Source organism: Scyliorhinus torazame, chromosome 22 (assembly GCF_047496885.1).
Source record: "Scyliorhinus torazame isolate Kashiwa2021f chromosome 22, sScyTor2.1, whole genome shotgun sequence".
Classification (NCBI taxonomy): Eukaryota; Metazoa; Chordata; class Chondrichthyes; order Carcharhiniformes; family Scyliorhinidae; genus Scyliorhinus; species Scyliorhinus torazame.
In genome coordinates, this window is record NC_092728.1 from 1,382,090 (window position 1) to 1,406,309 (window position 24,220).

Consider the following 24,220-nt stretch of genomic DNA (forward strand, 5'->3'; position numbering starts at 1 on the left):
AGGGGGTCCGAGCTGGGCTGTGGGAGATTCGGGAGGGGTGAGGGGGTCCGAGCTGGTGTGGGGGAGAGTCGGGAGGGGTGAGGGGGTCCGAGCTGGGCTGGGGGAGATTCGGGAGGGGTGAGGGGGTCCGAGCTGGGCTGGGGGAGAGTCGGGAGGGGTGAGGGGGTCCGAGCTGGGCTGGGGGAGATTCGGGAGGGTGAGGGGGTCCGAGCTGGGCTGGGTGAGATTCGGGAGGGGTGAGGGGGTCCGAGCTGGGCTGTGGAAGATTCGGGAGGGGTGAGGGGGTCCGAGCTGGGCTGTGGGAGATTCGGGAGGGGTGAGGGGGTCCGAGCTGGGCTGTGGGAGATTCGGGAGGGGTGAGGGGGCCCGGGCTGGTGTGGGGTAGATTCGGGAGGGGTGAGGGGGTCCGAGCTGGGCTGGGGGAGATTCGAGAGGGGTGAGGGGGTCCGAGCTGGGCTGGGGGAGATTCGGGAGGGGTGATGGGGTCCGAGCTGGGCTGGGGGAGATTCGGGAGGGGTGAGGGGGTCCGAGCTGGGCTGGGGGAGATTCGGGAGGGGTGAGGGGGTCCGAGCTGGGCTGTGGGAGATTCGGGAGGGGTTAGGGGGTCCGAGCTGGGCTGTGGGAGATTCGGGAGGGGTGATGGGGTCCGAGCTGGGCTGGGGGAGATTCGGGAGGGGTGAGGGGGTCCGAGCTGGGCTGGGGAGATTCGGGAGGGGTGAGGGGGTCCGAGCTGGGCTGGGGGAGATTCGGGAGGGGTGAGGGGGTCCGAGCTGGGCTGTGGGAGATTCGGGACGTGTGAGAGGTTCCGAGCTGGGCTGGGGGAGATTCGGGAGGGGTGAGGGGGTCCGAGCTGGGCTGGGGGAGATTCGGGAGGGGTGAGGGGGTCCGAGCTGGGCTGGGGGAGATTCGGGAGGGGTGAGGGGGTCCGAGCTGGGCTGTGGGAGATTCGGGACGGGTGAGAGGGTCCGAGCTGGGCTGGGGGAGATTCGGGAGGGGTGAGGGGGTCCGAGCTGGGCTGGGGGAGATTCGGGAGGGGTGAGGGGGTCCGAGCTGGGCTGGGGGAGATTCGGGAGGGGTGAGGGGGTCCGAGCTGGGCTGGGGGAGATTCGCGAGGGGTGAGGGGGTCCGAGCTGGGCTGGGGGAGATTCGCGAGGGGTGAGGGGTCCGAGCTGGGCTGGGGGAGATTCGGGAGGGGTGAGGGGGTCCGAGCTGGGCTGTGGGAGATTCGGGAGGGGTGAGGGGGTCCGAGCTGGGCTGGGGGAGATTCGGGAGGGGTGAGGGGACCGGGCTGGGCTGTGGGAGATTCGGGAGGGGTGAGGGGGTCCGAGCTGGGCTGTGTGAGATTCGGGAGGGGTGAGGGGGTCCGAGCTGGGCTGGGGGAGATTCGCGAGGGGTGAGGGGTCCGAGCTGGGCTGGGGGAGATTCGGGAGGGGTGAGGGGGTCCGAGCTGGGCTGTGGGAGATTCGGGAGGGGTGAGGGGGTCCGAGCTGGGCTGGGGGAGATTCGCGAGGGGTGAGGGGGTCCGAGCTGGGCTGGGGGAGATTCGCGAGGGGTGAGGGGGTCCGGGCTGGGCTGTGGGAGATTCGGGAGGGGTGAGGGGGTCCGAGCTGGGCTGTGGGAGATTCGGGAGGGGTGAGGGGGTCCGAGCTGGGCTGGGGGAGATTCGCGAGGGGTGAGGGGTCTGAGCTGGGCTGGGGGAGATTCGCGAGGGGTGAGAGGGTCCGAGCTGGGCTGGGGGAGATTCGGGAGGGGTGAGGGGGCGCTGATACCTACGTTGTAGCCTCCAAGGTGACCGCGGAGTGATTCTGAGCTGACGGGTGCCCACGTTACTCTGACTGAGGTGCTGTCGACATTCACCACGTTCACCATCTCCGGGCTCGACAACGGATCTGAAAAGGAAGTGAATCTTAAACAAATGAGCAGCCAATGGCCCCCGGCCCGGAAACCCCTCCCGTGTTCCCAAGGGCACGCCCACGTTCCCAAGGAGCACGCCCGACTTCCATAGGAGCACGCTTACGTTCCCAAGGAGCACGCTCGCGTTCCCAAGGAGCACGCTCGCGTTCCCAAGGAGCACGCTTACGTTCCCAAGGAGCACGCTCGCGTTCCCAAGGAGCACGCTTACGTTCCCAAGGAGCACGCTCGCGTTCCCAAGGAGCACGCTTACGTTCCCAAGGAGCACGCTCGCGTTCCCAAGGAGCACGCTTACGTTCCCAAGGAGCACGCTCGCGTTCCCAAGGAGCACGCTTACGTTCCCAAGGAGCACGCTTACGTTCCCAAGGAGCACGCTTACATTCCCAAGGAGCACGCCCACGTTCCCAAGGAGCACGCTTACGTTCCCAAGGAGTACGCCCGCGTTCCCAAGCAGCACTCCCGCGTTCCCAAGCAGCACACCCGCGTTCCCAAGGGCACGCCCGTGTTCCCAAGGAGCACGCCCGTGTTCCCAAGGAGGACGCCCACGTTCCCAACGAGCAGGCCCGCGTTCCCAACGAGCAGGCCCGCGTTCCCAACGAGCAGGCCCGCGTTCCCAAGGAGCACCCCGCGTTCCCAAGGAGCATGCCCGTGTTCCCAAGGAGCACGCCCGACTTCCCAAGGAGCACGCCCGAGTTCCCAAGGAGCACGCCCGCGTTCTCAAGGAGCGCGCCCGCGTTCGCAAGCAGCACGCCCACGTTCCCAAGGAGCACGCCCGTGTTCCCAAGCAGCACGCCTGCGTTCTCAAGGAGCACACCTGCGTTCCCAACGAGCAGGCCCGCGTTCCCAACGAGCAGGCCCGCGTTCCCAAGGAGCACCCTGCGTTCCCAAGGAGCATGCCCACGTTCCCAAGCAGGACGCCCACATTATAAAGCAGCACGCCCGCATTCCAAAGCAGCACGCCTGCGTTCCTAAGGAGCACACCCGCGTTCTCAAGCAGCCTGCCCACGTTCCCAAGCAGCACGCCCGCGTTCCCAACGAGCATGCCCACATTCCCAAGCAGCACACCCGCGTTCCCAAGGAGCACACCCGCGTTCCCAACGAGCATGCCCACGTTCCCAAGCAGCACGCCCGCATTCCCAAGCAGCACGCCCGCGTTCCCAACGAGCATGCCCACATTCCCAAGCAGCACACCCGCGTTCCCAAGGAGCACGCCCGCGTTCCCAACGAGCATGCCCACATTCCCAAGCAGCACACCCGCGTTCCCAAGGAGCACACCCGCGTTCCCAAGGAGCACGCCCGCGTTCCCAACGAGCATGCCCACGTTCCCAAGCAGCACGCCCGCGTTCCCAAGGAGCACGCCCGCGTTCCCAAGGAGCACACCCGCGTTCCCAAGCAGCACGCCCGGGATCCCAACGAGCACGCCCACATCCCAAGCCGCATGCCCGCCTTCCCAAGCAGCACGCCCGTGTTCCCAAGCAGCATGCCCGTATTCCCAACGAGCCCGCCCACGTCCTAAGAAGCTCACCCGCGTTTCCAAGCAGCACGCCCGCGTGTCCAAGCAGCACGCCCACGTTCCCAGGCAGCACGCCCGGGTTCCCAAGCAGCACGCCCGCGTTCCAAAGGAGCACGCCCGCATTCCCAACGAACATGCCAACGTTCTCAAGGAGCACGCCCGCGTTCCCAACAAACATGCCAACGTTCCCAAGCAGCACGCCCGAGTATCCAAGCAGCACGCCCGCGTTCCCAAGCAGCACGCCCGCGTTCCCAAGCAGCACGCCCGCATTCCCAAGGAGCACACCCGAGTATCCAAGCAGCACGCCCGCGTTCCCAACGAGAACGCCGGCGTTCCCAAGCAGCACGCCGACGTTCCCAAGCAGCACGCCCACGTTCCAAAGCAGCACGACAGCGTTCCCAAGCAGCACGCCCGCGTTCCCAAGCAGCACGACCACGTTCCCAAGCAGCACGCCCACGTTCCCAAGCAGCACGCCGACGTTCCCAAGCAGCACGCCCACGTTCCAAAGCAGCACGACAGCGTTCCCAAGCAGCACGCCCGCGTTCCCAAGCAGCACGCCCACGTTCCCAAGCAGCACGCCCGCGTTCCCAAGGAGCACGCCCACGTTCCCAAGCAGCACGCCCGCGTTCCCAAGCAGCACGCCCGCGTTCCCAAGCAGCACGCCCGCGTTCCCAAGGAGCACGACCACGTTCCCAAGCAGCACGCCCGCGTTCCCAAGGAGCACGACCACGTTCCCAAGCAGCACGCCCGCGTTCCCAAGCAGCACGCCCACGTTCCCAAGCAGCACGCCCGCGTTCCCAAGCAGCACGCCCGCGTTCCCAAGGAGCACGCCCACGTTCCCAAGCAGCACGACAGCGTTCCCAAGGAGCACGACCACGTTCCCAAGGAGCACGCCCGCGTTCCCAAGCAGCACGCCCACGTTCCCAAGCAGCACGCCCGCGTTCCCAAGGAGCACGACCACGTTCCCAAGGAGCACGCCCGCGTTCCCAAGCAGCACGCCCACGTTCCCAAGCAGCACGCCCGCGTTCCCAAGTAGCACGCCCGGGTTCCCAAGCAGCACGCCCACGTTCCCAAGCAGCACGACAGCGTTCCCAAGCAGCACGCCCACGTTCCCAAGGAGCACGCCCACGTTCCCAAGGAGCACGCCCGCGTTCCCAAGCAGCACGCCCGCGTTCCCAAGCAGCACGACCACGTTCCCAAGCAGCACGACCACGTTCCCAAGGAGCACGCCCGCGTTCCCAAGCAGCACGCCCGCGTTCCCAAGCAGCACGCCCGGGTTCCCAAGCAGCACGCCCGCGTTCCCAAGGAGCACGACCACGTTCCCAAGGAGCACGCCCGCGTTCCCAAGCAGCACGCCCGCGTTCCCAAGCAGCACGCCCGCGTTCCCAAGCAGCACGCCCACGTTCCCAAGCAGCACGCCCACGTTCCCAAGCAGCACGCCCGCGTTCCCAAGCAGCACGCCCGCGTTCCCAAGCAGCACGCCCACGTTCCCAAGCAGCACGCCCGCGTTCCCAAGCAGCACGCCCGGGTTCCCAAGCAGCACGCCCACGTTCCCAAGCAGCACGACAGCGTTCCCAAGCAGCACGACAGCGTTCCGAAGCAGCACGCCCACGTTCCCAAGGAGCACGCCCACGTTCCCAAGGAGCACGCCCGCGTTCCCAAGCAGCACGCCCGCGTTCCCAAGCAGCACGACCACGTTTCCAAGCAGCACGACCACGTTTCCAAGCAGCACGCCCACGTTCCCAAGCAGCACGCCCGGGTTCCCAAGCAGCACGACCACGTTCCCAAGGAGCACGCCCGCGTTCCCAAGCAGCACGCCCGCGTTCCCAAGCAGCACGCCCGGGTTCCCAAGCAGCACGCCCGCGTTCCCAAGGAGCACGACCACGTTCCCAAGGAGCACGCCCGCATTCCCAAGCAGCACGCCCGCGTTCCCAAGCAGCACGCCCACGTTCCCAAGCAGCACGCCCACGTTCCCAAGCAGCACGCCCGCGTTTCCAAGCAGCACGACAGCGTTCCCAAGCAGCACGCCCGCGTTCCCAAGCAGCACGCCCGCGTTCCCAAGCAGCACGACCACGTTCCCAAGCAGCACGCCCGAGTTCCCAAGGAGCACGACCACGTTCCCAAGCAGCACGCCCACGTTCCCAAGCAGCACGCCCGCGTTCCCAAGCAGCACGCCCGCGTTTCCAAGCAGCACGCCCGGGTTCCCAAGCAGCACGCCCGCGTTTCCAAGCAGCACGACCACGTTCCCAAGCAGCACGCCCACGTTCCCAAGCAGCACGACCACGTTCCCAAGCAGCACGCCCACGTTCCCAAGCAGCACGCCCGCGTTCCCAAGCAGCACGACCACGTTCCCAAGCAGCACGCCCGCGTTCCCAAGCAGCACGACCACGTTCCCAAGCAGCACAACCACGTTCCCAAGCAGCACGCCCACGTTCCCAAGCAGCACGCCCGGGTTCCCAAGCAGCACGCCCGGGTTCCCAAGCAGCACGCCCACGTTCCCAAGCAGCACGCCCACGTTCCCAAGCAGCACGCCCACGTTCCCAAGCAGCACGCCCGGGTTCCCAAGCAGCACGCCCACGTTCCCAAGCAGCACGCCCACGTTCCCAAGCAGCACGCCCGCGTTCCCAAGCAGCACGACAGCGTTCCCAAGCAGCACGCCCACGTTCCCAAGCAGCACGCCCGCGTTCCCAAGCAGCACGCCCACGTTCCCAAGCAGCACGACAGCGTTCCCAAGCAGCACGCCCACGTTCCCAAGCAGCACGACAGCGTTCCCAAGCAGCACGCCCACGTTCCCAAGCAGCACGCCCACGTTCCCAAGCAGCACGCCCACGTTCCCAAGCAGCACGACCACGTTCCCAAGCAGCACGCCCACGTTCCCAAGCAGCACGACAGCGTTCCCAAGCAGCACGCCCGCGTTCCCAAGCAGCACGCCCGCGTTCCCAAGCAGCACGCCCACGTTCCCAAGCAGCACGACAGCGTTCCCAAGCAGCACGCCCGCGTTCCCAAGCAGCACGCCCACGTTCCCAAGCAGCACAACAGCGTTCCCAAGCAGCACGCCCACGTTCCCAAGCAGCACGACAGCGTTCCCAAGCAGCACGCCCACGTTCCCAAGCAGCACGACAGCGTTCCCAAGCAGCACGACCACGTTCCCAAGCAGCACGCCCGCGTTCCCAAGCAGCACGCCCACGTTCCCAAGCAGCACGACCACGTTCCCAAGCAGCACGACAGCGTTCCCAAGCAGCACGCCCACGTTCCCAAGGAGCACGACCACGTTCCCAAGCAGCACGACAGCGTTCCCAACGAGAACGCCCGCGTTCCCAAGCAGCACGCCCACGTTCCCAAGCAGCACGCCCGCGTTCCCAAGCAGCACGCCCACGTTCCCAAGCAGCACGCCCACGTTCCCAAGCAGCACGACCACGTTCCCAAGCAGCACGCCCGCGTTCCCAAGCAGCACGCCCGCGTTCCCAAGCAGCACGCCCACGTTCCCAAGCAGCACGCCCGGGTTCCCAAGCAGCACGCCCGCGTTCCCAAGCAGCACGCCCGCGTTCCCAAGCAGCACGCCCGCGTTCCCAAGCAGCACGCCCGCGTTCCCAAGCAGCACGACAGCGTTCCCAAGCAGCACGCCCGCGTTCCCAAGCAGCACGCCCGCGTTCCCAAGCAGCACGCCCGCGTTCCCAAGCAGCACGCCCGCGTTCCCAAGCAGCACGCCCGCGTTCCCAAGCAGCACACCCACGTTCCCAAGCAGCACGCCCACGTTCCCAAGCAGCACGACAGCGTTCCCAAGCAGCACGCCCGCGTTCCCAAGCAGCACGCCCGCGTTCCCAAGCAGCACGCCCGCGTTCCCAAGCAGCACGCCCGCGTTCCCAAGCAGCACGCCCACGTTCCCAAGCAGCACGCCCGCGTTCCCAAGCAGCACGCCCACGTTCCCAAGCAGCACGCCCACGTTCCCAAGCAGCACGCCCACGTTCCCAAGCAGCACGCCCACGTTCCCAAGCAGCACGACAGCGTTCCCAAGCAGCACGCCCGCGTTCCCAAGCAGCACGACAGCGTTCCCAAGCAGCACGCCCACGTTCCCAAGCAGCACGCCCGCGTTCCCAAGCAGCACGCCCGCGTTCCCAAGCAGCACGCCCGCGTTCCCAAGCAGCACGCCCGCGTTCCCAAGCAGCACGCCCGCGTTCCCAAGCAGCACGCCCACGTTCCCAAGCAGCACGACAGCGTTCCCAAGCAGCACGACAGCGTTCCCAAGCAGCACGCCCGCGTTCCCAAGCAGCACGACAGCGTTCCCAAGCAGCACGCCCACGTTCCCAAGCAGCACGCCCGCGTTCCCAAGCAGCACGCCCGCGTTCCCAAGCAGCACGCCCGCGTTCCCAAGCAGCACGCCCGCGTTCCCAAGCAGCACGCCCGCGTTCCCAAGCAGCACGCCCACGTTCCCAAGCAGCACGACAGCGTTCCCAAGCAGCACGCCCGCGTTCCCAAGCAGCACGACAGCGTTCCCAAGCAGCACGACCACGTTCCCAAGCAGCACGACAGCGTTCCCAAGCAGCACGACCACGTTCCCAAGCAGCACGCCCACGTTCCCAAGCAGCACGCCCACGTTCCCAAGCAGCACGCCAGCGTTCCCAAGCAGCACGCCCGCGTTCCCAAGCAGCACGCCCGCGTTCCCAAGCAGCACGCCCGCGTTCCCAAGCAGCACGCCCGCGTTCCCAAGCAGCACGACAGCGTTCCCAAGCAGCACGCCCGCGTTCCCAAGCAGCACGCCCGCGTTCCCAAGCAGCACGCCCGCGTTCCCAAGCAGCACGCCCGCGTTCCCAAGCAGCACGCCCGCGTTCCCAAGCAGCACACCCACGTTCCCAAGCAGCACGCCCACGTTCCCAAGCAGCACGACAGCGTTCCCAAGCAGCACGCCCGCGTTCCCAAGCAGCACGCCCGCGTTCCCAAGCAGCACGCCCGCGTTCCCAAGCAGCACGCCCGCGTTCCCAAGCAGCACGCCCGCGTTCCCAAGCAGCACGCCCACGTTCCCAAGCAGCACGCCCGCGTTCCCAAGCAGCACGCCCACGTTCCCAAGCAGCACGCCCACGTTCCCAAGCAGCACGCCCACGTTCCCAAGCAGCACGCCCACGTTCCCAAGCAGCACGACAGCGTTCCCAAGCAGCACGCCCGCGTTCCCAAGCAGCACGACAGCGTTCCCAAGCAGCACGCCCACGTTCCCAAGCAGCACGCCCGCGTTCCCAAGCAGCACGCCCGCGTTCCCAAGCAGCACGCCCGCGTTCCCAAGCAGCACGCCCGCGTTCCCAAGCAGCACGCCCGCGTTCCCAAGCAGCACGCCCACGTTCCCAAGCAGCACGACAGCGTTCCCAAGCAGCACGACAGCGTTCCCAAGCAGCACGCCCGCGTTCCCAAGCAGCACGACAGCGTTCCCAAGCAGCACGCCCACGTTCCCAAGCAGCACGCCCGCGTTCCCAAGCAGCACGCCCGCGTTCCCAAGCAGCACGCCCGCGTTCCCAAGCAGCACGCCCGCGTTCCCAAGCAGCACGCCCGCGTTCCCAAGCAGCACGCCCACGTTCCCAAGCAGCACGACAGCGTTCCCAAGCAGCACGCCCGCGTTCCCAAGCAGCACGACAGCGTTCCCAAGCAGCACGACCACGTTCCCAAGCAGCACGACAGCGTTCCCAAGCAGCACGACCACGTTCCCAAGCAGCACGCCCACGTTCCCAAGCAGCACGCCCACGTTCCCAAGCAGCACGCCAGCGTTCCCAAGCAGCACGCCCGCGTTCCCAAGCAGCACGCCCGCGTTCCCAAGCAGCACGCCCGCGTTCCCAAGCAGCACGCCCGCGTTCCCAAGCAGCACGCCCGCGTTCCCAAGCAGCATCCCCACGTTCCCAAGCAGCACGCCCACGTTCCCAAGCAGCACGCCCACGTTCCCAAGCAGCACGACAGCGTTCCCAAGCAGCACGCCCACGTTCCCAACGAGTACGCCCGCGTTCCCAAGCAGCACGCCCGCGTTCCCAAGGAGCACGCACACGTTCCCAAGCAGCACGACCACGTTCCCAAGCAGCACGCCCGCGTTCCCAAGCAGCACGACAGCGTTCCCAAGCAGCACGCCCACGTTCCCAAGCAGCACGCCCACGTTCCCAAGCAGCACGCCCGCGTTCCCAAGCAGCACGACAGCGTTCCCAAGCAGCACGCCCACGTTCCCAAGCAGCACGCCCGCGTTCCCAAGCAGCACGCCCACGTTCCCAAGCAGCACGACAGCGTTCCCAAGCAGCACGCCCACGTTCCCAAGCAGCACGACAGCGTTCCCAAGCAGCACGCCCACGTTCCCAAGCAGCACGCCCACGTTCCCAAGCAGCACGCCCACGTTCCCAAGCAGCACGACCACGTTCCCAAGCAGCACGCCCACGTTCCCAAGCAGCACGACAGCGTTCCCAAGCAGCACGCCCGCGTTCCCAAGCAGCACGCCCGCGTTCCCAAGCAGCACGCCCACGTTCCCAAGCAGCACGACAGCGTTCCCAAGCAGCACGCCCGCGTTCCCAAGCAGCACGCCCACGTTCCCAAGCAGCACAACAGCGTTCCCAAGCAGCACGCCCACGTTCCCAAGCAGCACGACAGCGTTCCCAAGCAGCACGCCCACGTTCCCAAGCAGCACGACAGCGTTCCCAAGCAGCACGACCACGTTCCCAAGCAGCACGCCCGCGTTCCCAAGCAGCACGCCCACGTTCCCAAGCAGCACGACCACGTTCCCAAGCAGCACGACAGCGTTCCCAAGCAGCACGCCCACGTTCCCAAGGAGCACGACCACGTTCCCAAGCAGCACGACAGCGTTCCCAACGAGAACGCCCGCGTTCCCAAGCAGCACGCCCACGTTCCCAAGCAGCACGCCCGCGTTCCCAAGCAGCACGCCCACGTTCCCAAGCAGCACGCCCACGTTCCCAAGCAGCACGACCACGTTCCCAAGCAGCACGCCCGCGTTCCCAAGCAGCACGCCCGCGTTCCCAAGCAGCACGCCCACGTTCCCAAGCAGCACGCCCGGGTTCCCAAGCAGCACGCCCGCGTTCCCAAGCAGCACGCCCGCGTTCCCAAGCAGCACGCCCGCGTTCCCAAGCAGCACGCCCGCGTTCCCAAGCAGCACGACAGCGTTCCCAAGCAGCACGCCCGCGTTCCCAAGCAGCACGCCCGCGTTCCCAAGCAGCACGCCCGCGTTCCCAAGCAGCACGCCCGCGTTCCCAAGCAGCACGCCCGCGTTCCCAAGCAGCACACCCACGTTCCCAAGCAGCACGCCCACGTTCCCAAGCAGCACGACAGCGTTCCCAAGCAGCACGCCCGCGTTCCCAAGCAGCACGCCCGCGTTCCCAAGCAGCACGCCCGCGTTCCCAAGCAGCACGCCCGCGTTCCCAAGCAGCACGCCCACGTTCCCAAGCAGCACGCCCGCGTTCCCAAGCAGCACGCCCACGTTCCCAAGCAGCACGCCCACGTTCCCAAGCAGCACGCCCACGTTCCCAAGCAGCACGCCCACGTTCCCAAGCAGCACGACAGCGTTCCCAAGCAGCACGCCCGCGTTCCCAAGCAGCACGACAGCGTTCCCAAGCAGCACGCCCACGTTCCCAAGCAGCACGCCCGCGTTCCCAAGCAGCACGCCCGCGTTCCCAAGCAGCACGCCCGCGTTCCCAAGCAGCACGCCCGCGTTCCCAAGCAGCACGCCCGCGTTCCCAAGCAGCACGCCCACGTTCCCAAGCAGCACGACAGCGTTCCCAAGCAGCACGACAGCGTTCCCAAGCAGCACGCCCGCGTTCCCAAGCAGCACGACAGCGTTCCCAAGCAGCACGCCCACGTTCCCAAGCAGCACGCCCGCGTTCCCAAGCAGCACGCCCGCGTTCCCAAGCAGCACGCCCGCGTTCCCAAGCAGCACGCCCGCGTTCCCAAGCAGCACGCCCGCGTTCCCAAGCAGCACGCCCACGTTCCCAAGCAGCACGACAGCGTTCCCAAGCAGCACGCCCGCGTTCCCAAGCAGCACGACAGCGTTCCCAAGCAGCACGACCACGTTCCCAAGCAGCACGACAGCGTTCCCAAGCAGCACGACCACGTTCCCAAGCAGCACGCCCACGTTCCCAAGCAGCACGCCCACGTTCCCAAGCAGCACGCCAGCGTTCCCAAGCAGCACGCCCGCGTTCCCAAGCAGCACGCCCGCGTTCCCAAGCAGCACGCCCGCGTTCCCAAGCAGCACGCCCGCGTTCCCAAGCAGCACGACAGCGTTCCCAAGCAGCACGCCCGCGTTCCCAAGCAGCACGCCCGCGTTCCCAAGCAGCACGCCCGCGTTCCCAAGCAGCACGCCCGCGTTCCCAAGCAGCACGCCCGCGTTCCCAAGCAGCACACCCACGTTCCCAAGCAGCACGCCCACGTTCCCAAGCAGCACGACAGCGTTCCCAAGCAGCACGCCCGCGTTCCCAAGCAGCACGCCCGCGTTCCCAAGCAGCACGCCCGCGTTCCCAAGCAGCACGCCCGCGTTCCCAAGCAGCACGCCCACGTTCCCAAGCAGCACGCCCGCGTTCCCAAGCAGCACGCCCACGTTCCCAAGCAGCACGCCCACGTTCCCAAGCAGCACGCCCACGTTCCCAAGCAGCACGCCCACGTTCCCAAGCAGCACGACAGCGTTCCCAAGCAGCACGCCCGCGTTCCCAAGCAGCACGACAGCGTTCCCAAGCAGCACGCCCACGTTCCCAAGCAGCACGCCCGCGTTCCCAAGCAGCACGCCCGCGTTCCCAAGCAGCACGCCCGCGTTCCCAAGCAGCACGCCCGCGTTCCCAAGCAGCACGCCCGCGTTCCCAAGCAGCACGCCCACGTTCCCAAGCAGCACGACAGCGTTCCCAAGCAGCACGACAGCGTTCCCAAGCAGCACGCCCGCGTTCCCAAGCAGCACGACAGCGTTCCCAAGCAGCACGCCCACGTTCCCAAGCAGCACGCCCGCGTTCCCAAGCAGCACGCCCGCGTTCCCAAGCAGCACGCCCGCGTTCCCAAGCAGCACGCCCGCGTTCCCAAGCAGCACGCCCGCGTTCCCAAGCAGCACGCCCACGTTCCCAAGCAGCACGACAGCGTTCCCAAGCAGCACGCCCGCGTTCCCAAGCAGCACGACAGCGTTCCCAAGCAGCACGACCACGTTCCCAAGCAGCACGACAGCGTTCCCAAGCAGCACGACCACGTTCCCAAGCAGCACGCCCACGTTCCCAAGCAGCACGCCCACGTTCCCAAGCAGCACGCCAGCGTTCCCAAGCAGCACGCCCGCGTTCCCAAGCAGCACGCCCGCGTTCCCAAGCAGCACGCCCGCGTTCCCAAGCAGCACGCCCGCGTTCCCAAGCAGCACGCCCGCGTTCCCAAGCAGCATCCCCACGTTCCCAAGCAGCACGCCCACGTTCCCAAGCAGCACGCCCACGTTCCCAAGCAGCACGACAGCGTTCCCAAGCAGCACGCCCACGTTCCCAACGAGTACGCCCGCGTTCCCAAGCAGCACGCCCGCGTTCCCAAGGAGCACGCACACGTTCCCAAGCAGCACGACCACGTTCCCAAGCAGCACGCCCGCGTTCCCAAGCAGCACGACAGCGTTCCCAAGCAGCACGCACACGTTCCCAAGCAGCACGACAGCGTTCCCAAGCAGCACGCCCACGTTCCCAAGGAGCACGACCACGTTCCCAAGCAGCACGCCCACGTTCCCAAGGAGCACGCCCACGTTCCCAAGCAGCACGCCCGCGTTCCCAAGCAGCACGACAGCGTTCCCAAGCAGCACGCCCACGTTCCCAAGGAGCACGACCACGTTCCCAAGCAGCACGCCCACGTTCCCAAGGAGCACGCCCACGTTCCCAAGCAGCACGCCCGCGTTCCCAAGCAGCACGACAGCGTTCCCAAGCAGCACGCCCACGTTCCCAAGGAGCACGACCACGTTCCCAAGCAGCACGCCCACGTTCCCAAGGAGCACGACCACGTTCCCAAGCAGCACGACCACGTTCCCAAGCAGCACGCCCGCGTTCCCAAGCAGCACGCCCGCGTTCCCAAGCAGCACGCCCACGTTCCCAAGCAGCACGCCCGCGTTCCCAAGCAGCACGCCCGCGTTCCCAAGCAGCACGCCCGCGTTCCCAAGCAGCACGCCCGCGTTCCCAAGCAGCACGCCCGGGTTCCCAAGCAGCACGACAGCGTTCCCAAGCAGCACGACCACGTTCCCAAGCAGCACGCCCACGTTTCCAAGCAGCACGACCACGTTCCCAAGCAGCACGCCCACGTTCCCAAGCAGCACGACCACGTTCCCAAGCAGCACGCCCACGTTCCCAAGCAGCACGACCACGTTCCCAAGCAGCACGACCACGTTCCCAAGCAGCACGCCCACGTTCCCAAGCAGCACGACCACGTTCCCAAGCAGCACGCCCGCGTTCCCAAGCAGCACGCCCGCGTTCCCAAGCAGCACGACAGCGTTCCCAAGCAGCACGCCCGCGTTCCCAAGCAGCACGCCCACGTTTCCAAGCAGCACGCCCACGTTCCCAAGCAGCACGACCGCGTTCCCAAGCAGCACGACCACGTTCCCAAGCAGCACGCCCACGTTCCCAAGCAGCACGCCCGCGTTCCCAAGCAGCACGCCCACGTTCCCAAGCAGCACGCCCGCGTTCCCAAGCAGCACGCCCACGTTCCCAAGCAGCACGCCCACGTTCCCAAGCAGCACGACAGCGTTCCCAAGCAGCACGCCCACGTTCCCAAGCAGCACGCCCACGTTCCCAAGCAGCACGCCCGCGTTCCCAAGCAGCACGCCCACGTTCCCAAGCAGCACGCCCACGTTCCCAAGCAGCACGCCCGCGTTCCCAAGCAGCACGCCCGCGTTCCCAAGCAGCACGCCCACGTTCCCAAGCAGCACGACAGCGTTCCCAAGCAGCACGCCCACGTTCCCAAGCAGCACGCCCACGTTCCCAAGCAGCACGCCCGCGTTCCCAAGCAGCACGCCCACGTTCCCAAGCAGCACGCCCACGTTCCCAAGCAGCACGCCCGCGTTCCCAAGCAGCACGCCCGCGTTCCCAAGCAGCACGCCCACGTTCCCAAGCAGCACGACCACGTTCCCAAGCAGCACGCCCACGTTTCCAAGCAGCACGCCCGGGTTCCCAAGCAGCACGCCCGCGTTCCCAAGCAGCACGCCCGCGTTCCCAAGCAGCACGACCACGTTCCCAAGCAGCACGCCCACGTTCCCAAGCAGCACGACCGCGTTCCCAAGCAGCACGCCCGCGTTCCCAAGCAGCACGCCCACGTTTCCAAGCAGCACGCCCACGTTCCCAAGCAGCACGACAGCGTTCCCAAGCAGCACGACAGCGTTCCCAAGCAGCACGACAGCGTTCCCAAGCAGCACGACCACGTTCCCAAGCAGCACGACCACGTTCCCAAGCAGCACGCCCGCGTTCCCAAGCAGCACGCCCGCGTTCCCAAGCAGCACGACCACGTTCCCAAGCAGCACGCCCGCGTTTCCAAGCAGCACGCCCAAGTTTCCAAGCAGCACGCCCGGTTTCCCAAGCAGCACGACCACGTTCCCAAGCAGCACGCCCGCGTTTCCAAGCAGCACGCCCGCGTTCCCAAGCAGCACGCCCGGGTTCCCAAGCAGCACGCCCGCGTTCCCAAGCAGCACGCCCGGGTTCCCAAGCAGCACGCCCGGGTTCCCAAGCAGCACGACCACGTTCCCAAGCAGCACGCCCAAGTTTCCAAGCAGCACGCCCAAGTTTCCAAGCAGCACGCCCGGGTTCCCAAGCAGCACGACAGCGTTCCCAAGCAGCACGCCCGGGTTCCCAAGCAGCACGCCCGCGTTCCCAAGCAGCACGCCCAAGTTTCCAAGCAGCACGCCCGCGTTCCCAAGCAGCACGACAGCGTTCCCAAGCAGCACGCCCGCGTTCCCAAGCAGCACGCCCGCGTTCCCAAGCAGCACGACCACGTTCCCAAGCAGCACGCCCGCGTTCCCAAGCAGCACGACAGCGTTCCCAAGCAGCACGCCCGCGTTCCCAAGCAGCACGCCCGCGTTCCCAAGCAGCACGCCCGCGTTCCCAAGCAGCACGACAGCGTTCCCAAGCAGCACGCCCGCGTTCCCAAGCAGCACGCCCGCGTTCCCAAGCAGCACGCCCGCGTTCCCAAGCAGCACGCCCGCGTTCCCAAGCAGCACGCCCGCGTTCCCAAGCAGCACGCCCGCGTTCCCAAGCAGCACGCCCAAGTTTCCAAGCAGCACGCCCGCGTTCCCAAGCAGCACGCCCGCGTTCCCAAGCAGCACGCCCGCGTTCCCAAGCAGCACGCCCACGTTCCCAAGCAGCACGACCACGTTCCCAAGCAGAACGCGCACGTTTCCAAGCAGCACGCCCGGGTTCCCAAGGAGCACGCCCGCGTTCCCAAGCAGCACGCCCACGTTCCCAAGCAGCACGCCCAAGTTTCCAAGCAGCACGCCCGCGTTCCCAAGCAGCACGCCCGGGTTCCCAAGCAGCACGACCGCGTTCCCAAGCAGCACGCCCGCGTTCCCAAGCAGCACGACCGCGTTCCCAAGCAGCACGCCCACGTTCCCAAGCAGCACAACCACGTTCCCAAGCAGCACGCCCAAGTTTCCAAGCAGCACGACCACGTTTCCAAGCAGCACGCCCGGGTTCCCAAGGAGCACGCCCGCGTTCCCAAGCAGCACGCCCGGGTTCCCAAGGAGCACGCCCGCGTTCCCAAGCAGCACAACCACGTTTCCAAGCAGCACAACCACGTTTCCAAGGAGCACGCCCGGGTTCCCAAGCAGCACGCCCGCGTTCCCAAGCAGCACGCCCGCGTTCCCAAGCAGCACGACAGCGTTCCCAAGCAGCACGCCCACGTTCCCAAGCAGCACGCCCAAGTTTCCAAGCAGCACGCCCAAGTTTCCAAGCAGCACGCCCGCGTTCCCAAGCAGCACGCCCGGGTTCCCAAGCAGCACGACAGCGTTCCCAAGCAGCACGCCCGGGTTCCCAAGCAGCACGCCCGCGTTCCCAAGCAGCACGCCCGCGTTCCCAAGCAGCACGCCCGCGTTCCCAAGCAGCACGCCCGGGTTCCCAAGCAGCACGCCCACGTTCCCAAGCAGCACGCCCACGTTCCCAAGCAGCACGACCACGTTCCCAAGCAGCACGACAGCGTTCCCAAGCAGCACGACCACGTTCCCAAGCAGCACGCCCAAGTTTCCAAGCAGCACGCCCAAGTTTCCAAGCAGCACGACCACGTTTCCAAGCAGCACGACAGCGTTCCCAAGCAGCACGCCCGGGTTCCCAAGCAGCACGCCCGGGTTCCCAAGCAGCACGCCCAAGTTCCCAAGCAGCACGACAGCGTTCCCAAGCAGCACGCCCGCGTTCCCAAGCAGCACGCCCACGTTTCCAAGCAGCACGCCCGGGTTCCCAAGCAGCACGCCCAAGTTCCCAAGCAGCACGCCCACGTTCCCAAGCAGCACGCCCGCGTTCCCAAGCAGCACGCCCACGTTCCCAAGCAGCACGCCCGCGTTCCCAAGCAGCACGACAGCGTTCCCAAGCAGCACGACCACATTCCCAAGCAGCACGCCCAAGTTTCCAAGCAGCACGCCCAAGTTTCCAAGCAGCACGACCACGTTCCCAAGCAGCACGCCCACGTTCCCAAGCAGCACGACCACGTTCCCAAGCAGCACGACAGCGTTCCCAAGCAGCACGCCCGGGTTCCCAAGCAGCACGCCCGGGTTCCCAAGCAGCACGCCCAAGTTCCCAAGCAGCACGACAGCGTTCCCAAGCAGCACGCCCGCGTTCCCAAGCAGCACGCCCACGTTTCCAAGCAGCACGCCCGGGTTCCCAAGCAGCACGCCCAAGTTCCCAAGCAGCACGCCCACGTTCCCAAGCAGCACGCCCGCGTTCCCAAGCAGCACGCCCACGTTCCCAAGCAGCACGCCCGCGTTCCCAAGCAGCACGACAGCGTTCCCAAGCAGCACGACCACGTTCCCAAGCAGCACGCCCAAGTTTCCAAGCAGCACGCCCAAGTTTCCAAGCAGCACGACCACGTTCCCAAGCAGCACGCCCACGTTCCCAAGCAGCACGACCACGTTCCCAAGCAGCACGACCGCGTTCCCAAGCAGCACGCCCGCGTTCCCAAGCAGCACGACCACGTTCCCAAGCAGCACGCCCGCGTTCCCAAGCAGCACGACCACGTTCCCAAGCAGCACGCCCACGTTCCCAAGCAGCACGCCCACGTTCCCAAGCAGCACGCCCGCGTTCCCAAGCAGCACGCCCACGTTCCCAAGCAGCACGACCACGTTCCCAAGCAGCACGACAGCGTTCCCAAGCAGCACGCCCACGTTCCCAAGCAGCACGACCACGTTCCCAAGCAGCACGACAGCGTTCCCAAGCAGCACGCCCAAGTTTCCAAGCAGCACGCCCGCGTTCCCAAGCAGCACGCCCGGGTTCCCAAGGAGCACGACAGCGTTCCCAAGCAGCACGCCCGCGTTCCCAAGCAGCACGCCCGCGTTCCCAAGCAGCACGCCCACGTTCCCAAGCAGCACGCCCGGGTTCCCAAGCAGCACGCCCAAGTTTCCAAGCAGCACGACCACGTTTCCAAGGAGCACGACAGCGTTCCCAACGAGAACGCCCGCGTTCCCAAGCAGCACAACCACGTTCCCAAGCAGCACGCCCGGGTTCCCAAGGAGCACGACAGCGTTCCCAAGCAGCACGCCCACGTTCCCAACGAGAACGCCCGCGTTCCCAAGCAGCACGCCCAAGTTTCCAAGCAGCACGACCACGTTTCCAAGCAGCACGCCCGGGTTCCCAAGCAGCACGCCCGCGTTCCCAAGCAGCACGCCCGCGTTCCCAAGCAGCACGCCCACGTTCCCAAGCAGCACGCCCAAGTTTCCAAGCAGCACGACCACGTTTCCAAGGAGCACGACAGCGTTCCCAAGCAGCACGCCCACGTTCCCAAGCAGCATGCCCGCGTTCCCAAGCAGCACGCCCTCGTTCCCAAGCAGCACGCCCGCGTTCCCAAGCAGCACGCCCACGTTCCCAAGCAGCACGACAGCGTTCCCAAGCAGCACGACAGCGTTCCCAAGCAGCACGACCACGTTCCCAAGCAGCACGCCCGGGTTCCCAAGCAGCACGCCCGCGTTCCCAAGCAGCACGCCCACGTTCCCAAGCAGCACGCCCAAGTTTCCAAGCAGCACGACCACGTTTCCAAGGAGCACGACAGCGTTCCCAACGAGAACGCCCGCGTTCCCAAGCAGCACAACCACGTTCCCAAGCAGCACGCCCGGGTTCCCAAGGAGCACGACAGCGTTCCCAACGAGAACGCCCACGTTCCCAAGCAGCACGCCCACGTTCCCAAGCAGCACGACAGCGTTCCCAAGCAGCACGCCCGGGTTCCCAAGGAGCACGACAGCGTTCCCAACGAGAACGCCCACGTTCCCAAGCAGCACGCCCACGTTTCCAAGCAGCACGACCACGTTCCCAAGCAGCACGCCCGCGTTCCCAAGCAGCACGACAGCGTTCCCAAGCAGCACGCCCACGTTTCCAAGCAGCACGACAGCGTTCCCAAGCAGCACGCCCACGTTCCCAAGCAGCACGACCAAGTTCCCAAGCAGCACGACCACGTTCCCAAGCAGCACGACCACGTTCCCAAGCAGCACGCCCGCGTTCCCAAGCAGCACGACAGCGTTCCCAAGCAGCACGCCCACGTTCCCAAGCAGCACGACCACGTTCCCAAGCAGCACGACCACGTTTCCAAGCAGCACGCCCGCGTTCCCAAGCAGCACGCCCACGTTTCCAAGCAGCACGACCACGTTTCCAAGCAGCACGCCCGGGTTCCCAAGCAGCACGCCCGCGTTCCCAAGCAGCACGCCCACGTTCCCAAGCAGCACGACCACGTTTCCAAGCAGCACGACAGCGTTCCCAAGCAGCACGACCACGTTCCCAAGGAGCACGACCACGTTCCCAAGCAGCACGCCCACGTTCCCAAGCAGCACGCCCAAGTTTCCAAGCAGCACGCCCGTGTTCCCAAGCAGCACGCCCACGTTCCCAAGCAGCACGCCCACGTTCCCAAGCAGCACGCCCACGTTCCCAAGCAGCACGACCACGTTCCCAAGCAGCACGCCCACGTTCCCAAGCAGCACGACCACGTTCCCAAGCAGCACGACCACGTTCCCAAGCAGCACGCCCACGTTCCCAAGCAGCACGCCCGCGTTCCCAAGCAGCACGACCGGGTTCCCAAGCAGCACGCCCGGCTTCCCAAGCAGCACGCCCGGGTTCCCAAGGAGCACGCCCGGGTTCCCAAGCAGCACGCCCGCGTTCCCAAGCAGCACGCCCGGGTTCCCAAGCAGCACGCCCGAGTTCCCAAGCAGCACGCCCGCGTTCCCAAGCAGCACGCCCGGCTTCCCAAGCAGCACGCCCGGGTTCCCAAGGAGCACGCCCGGGTTCCCAAGCAGCACGCCCGCGTTCCCAAGCAGCACGCCCAAGTTTCCAAGCAGCACGCCCGGGTTCCCAAGCAGCACGCCCACGTTCCCAAGCAGCACGACCACGTTTCCAAGCAGCACGCCCACGTTCCCAAGCAGCACGACAGCGTTCCCAACGAGAACGCCCGCGTTCCCAAGCAGCACGCCCGCGTTCCCAAGCAGCACGACCACGTTTCCAAGCAGCACGACCATGTTCCCAAGCAGCACGCCCAAGTTTCCAAGGAGCACGCCCACGTTCCCAAGCAGCACGACCACGTTTCCAAGGAGCACGACAGCGTTCCCAACGAGAACGCCCGCATTCCCAAGCAGCACAACCACGTTCCCAAGCAGCACGCCCGGGTTCCCAAGGAGCACGACAGCGTTCCCAACGAGAACGCCCGCGTTCCCAAGCAGCACAACCACGTTCCCAAGCAGCACGCCCACGTTCCCAAGCAGCATGCCCGCGTTCCCAAGCAGCACGACAGCGTTCCCAACGAGAACGCCCGCGTTCCCAAGCAGCATGCCCACGTTCCCAAGCAGCACGACAGCGTTCCCAACGAGAACGCCCGCGTTCCCAAGCAGCACAACCACGTTCCCAAGCAGCACGCCCGGGTTCCCAAGCAGCACGACAGCGTTCCCAACGAGAACGCCCGCGTTCCCAAGCAGCACGCCCACGTTCCCAAGCAGCACGACAGCGTTCCCAACGAGAACGCCCGCGTTCCCAAGGAGCACGCCCGCGTTCCCAAGCAGCACGACAGCGTTCCCAACGAGAACGCCCACGTTCCCAAGCAGCACGACAGCGTTCCCAAGCAGCACGCCCAAGTTTCCAAGCAGCACGCCCACGTTCCCAAGCAGCACGACAGCGTTCCCAACGAGAACGCCCGCGTTCCCAAGCAGCACAACCACATTCCCAAGCAGCACGCCCACGTTCCCAAGCAGCACGACAGCGTTCCCAACGAGAACGCCCGCGTTCCCAAGCAGCATGCCCGCGTTCCCAAGCAGCACGCCCGCGTTCCCAAGCAGCACGACCACGTTCCCAAGCAGCACGCCCGCGTTTCCAAGCAGCACAACAGCGTTCCCAACGAGAACGCCCGCGTTCCCAAGCAGCACGACCACGTTCCCAAGCAGCACGACCACGTTCCCAAGCAGCACGCCCGGGTTCCCAAGGAGCACGCCCGGGTTCCCAAGCAGCACGCCCGCGTTCCCAAGCAGCACGCCCGCGTTCCCAAGCAGAACGCGCACGTTTCCAAGCAGCACGACAGCGTTCCCAACGAGAACGCCCGCGTTCCCAAGCAGCACGCCCACGTTCCCAAGCAGCACGACAGCGTTCCCAACGAGAACGCCCGCGTTCCCAAACAGCACGACCATGTTCCCAAGCAGCACGACAGCGTTCCCAACGAGAACGCCCGCGTTCCCAAGCAGCACGCCCACATTTCCAAGCAGCACGACAGCGTTCCCAACGAGAACGCCCGCGTTCCCAAGCAGCACGCCCGCGTTTCCAAGCAGCACGCCCGCGTTTCCAAGCAGCACGACAGCGTTCCCAACGAGAACGCCCGCGTTCCCAAGCAGCACGCCCACGTTTCCAAGCAGCACAACCATGTTCCCAACGAGAACGCCCGCGTTCCCAAGCAGCACGACAGCGTTCCCAATGATAACGCCCGCGTTCCCAAGGAGCACGCCCGCGTTCCCAAGCAGCACGACCACGTTCCCAAGCAGCACGACAGCGTTCCCAATGATAACGCCCGCGTTCCCAAGGAGCACGCCCGCGTTCCCAAGCAGCACGACCACGTTCCCAAGCAGCTCGACAGCGTTCCCAACGAGAACGCCCACGTTCCCAAGCAGCACGCCCACGTTTCCAAGCAGCACGACAGCGTTCCCAACGATAATGCCCGCGTTCCCAAGCAGCACGCCCGGGTTCCCAAGCAGCACGCCCGGGTTCCCAAGGAGCACGCCCGCGTTCCCAAGCAGCACGCCCGGGTTCCCAAGGAGCACGCCCGCGTTCCCAAGCAGCACAACCACGTTTCCAAGCAGCACGCCCGGGTTCCCAAGGAGCACGCCCGGGTTCCCAAGCAGCACGCCCGCGTTCCCAAGCAGCACGCCCGGGTTCCCAAGCAGCACGCCCAAGTTTCCAAGCAGCACGCCCGCGTTCCCAAGCAGCACGACAGCGTTCCCAAGCAGCACGCCCACGTTCCCAAGCAGCACGCCCACGTTCCCAAGCAGCACGCCCACGTTCCCAAGCAGCACGCCCACGTTCCCAAGCAGCACGCCCGCGTTCCCAAGCAGCACGCCCACGTTCCCAAGCAGCACGCCCGCGTTCCCAAGCAGCACGACAGCGTTCCCAAGCAGCACGCCCAAGTTTCCAAGCAGCACGCCCAAGTTTCCAAGCAGCACGACCACGTTTCCAAGCAGCACGCCCGGGTTCCCAAGGAGCACGCCCGCGTTCCCAAGCAGCACGACCACGTTCCCAAGCAGCACGCCCACGTTCCCAAGCAGCACGCCCACGTTCCCAAGCAGCACGCCCACGTTCCCAAGCAGCACGCCCACGTTCCCAAGCAGCACGACCACGTTCCCAAGCAGCACGACAGCGTTCCCAAGCAGCACGCCCACGTTCCCAAGCAGCACGCCCACGTTCCCAAGCAGCACGACCACGTTCCCAAGCAGCACGACAGCGTTCCCAAGCAGCACGCCCAAGTTTCCAAGCAGCACGCCCGCGTTCCCAAGCAGCACGCCCGGGTTCCCAAGCAGCACGACCACGTTTCCAAGCAGCACGCCCGCGTTCCCAAGCAGCACGCCCGCGTTCCCAAGCAGCACGCCCACGTTCCCAAGCAGCACGCCCGGGTTTCCAAGCAGCACGACCACGTTTCCAAGGAGCACGACAGCGTTCCCAACGAGAACGCCCGCGTTCCCAAGCAGCACGCCCGGGTTCCCAAGCAGCACGCCCGGGTTCCCAAGGAGCACGACAGCGTTCCCAACGAGAACGCCCGCGTTCCCAAGCAGCACGCCCGCGTTCCCAAGCAGCACGCCCGGGTTCCCAAGGAGCACGACAGCGTTCCCAACGAGAACGCCCGCGTTCCCAAGCAGCACGACAGCGTTCCCAAGCAGCACGCCCAAGTTTCCAAGCAGCACGACCGCGTTTCCAAGCAGCACGCCCGGGTTCCCAAGCAGCACGCCCGCGTTCCCAAGCAGCACGCCCGCGTTCCCAAGCAGCACGCCCACGTTCCCAAGCAGCACGCCCAAGTTTCCAAGCAGCACGACCACGTTTCCAAGGAGCACGACAGCGTTCCCAAGCAGCACGACAGCGTTCCCAAGCAGCACGCCCGCGTTCCCAAGCAGCACGCCCGCGTTCCCAAGCAGCACGCCCAAGTTTCCAAGCAGCACGACCACGTTTCCAAGGAGCACGACAGCGTTCCCAACGAGAACGCCCGCGTTCCCAAGCAGCACAACCACGTTCCCAAGCAGCACGCCCGGGTTCCCAAGGAGCACGACAGCGTTCCCAACGAGAACGCCCGCGTTCCCAAGCAGCACAACCACGTTCCCAAGCAGCACGCCCGCGTTTCCAAGCAGCACAACAGCGTTCCCAACGAGAACGCCCGCGTTCCCAAGCAGCACGACCACGTTCCCAAGCAGCACGACCACGTTCCCAAGCAGCACGCCCGGGTTCCCAAGGAGCACGCCCGGGTTCCCAAGCAGCACGCCCGCGTTCCCAAGCAGCACGCCCGCGTTCCCAAGCAGCACGCGCACGTTTCCAAGCAGCACGACAGCGTTCCCAACGAGAACGCCCGCGTTCCCAAGCAGCACGCCCACGTTCCCAAGCAGCACGACAGCGTTCCCAACGAGAACGCCCGCGTTCCCAAACAGCACGACCATGTTCCCAAGCAGCACGACAGCGTTCCCAACGAGAACGCCCGCGTTCCCAAGCAGCACGCCCACATTTCCAAGCAGCACGACAGCGTTCCCAACGAGAACGCCCGCGTTCCCAAGCAGCACGCCCGCGTTTCCAAGCAGCACGCCCGCGTTTCCAAGCAGCACGACAGCGTTCCCAACGAGAACGCCCGCGTTCCCAAGCAGCACGCCCACGTTTCCAAGCAGCACAACCATGTTCCCAACGAGAACGCCCGCGTTCCCAAGCAGCACGACAGCGTTCCCAATGATAACGCCCGCGTTCCCAAGGAGCACGCCCGCGTTCCCAAGCAGCACGACCACGTTCCCAAGCAGCACGACAGCGTTCCCAATGATAACGCCCGCGTTCCCAAGGAGCACGCCCGCGTTCCCAAGCAGCACGACCACGTTCCCAAGCAGCTCGACAGCGTTCCCAACGAGAACGCCCACGTTCCCAAGCAGCACGCCCACGTTCCCAAGCA

At 66.4% G+C, this 24,220-nt stretch overlaps 1 protein-coding gene across 1 annotated transcript in view; it reads right to left on the reverse strand.

Moving 5' to 3' along the window:
- Positions 1 to 24,220, reverse strand: part of LOC140398878 (neural cell adhesion molecule L1-like) — a 199,023-nt gene that overhangs the window by 130,229 nt on the left and 44,574 nt on the right. Inside the window, exon 5 of the mRNA XM_072487822.1 lies at positions 1,774 to 1,889. Coding sequence (XP_072343923.1) covers positions 1,774 to 1,889 — 116 coding nt within the window. The remainder of the gene's footprint in view (positions 1 to 1,773; positions 1,890 to 24,220) is intronic.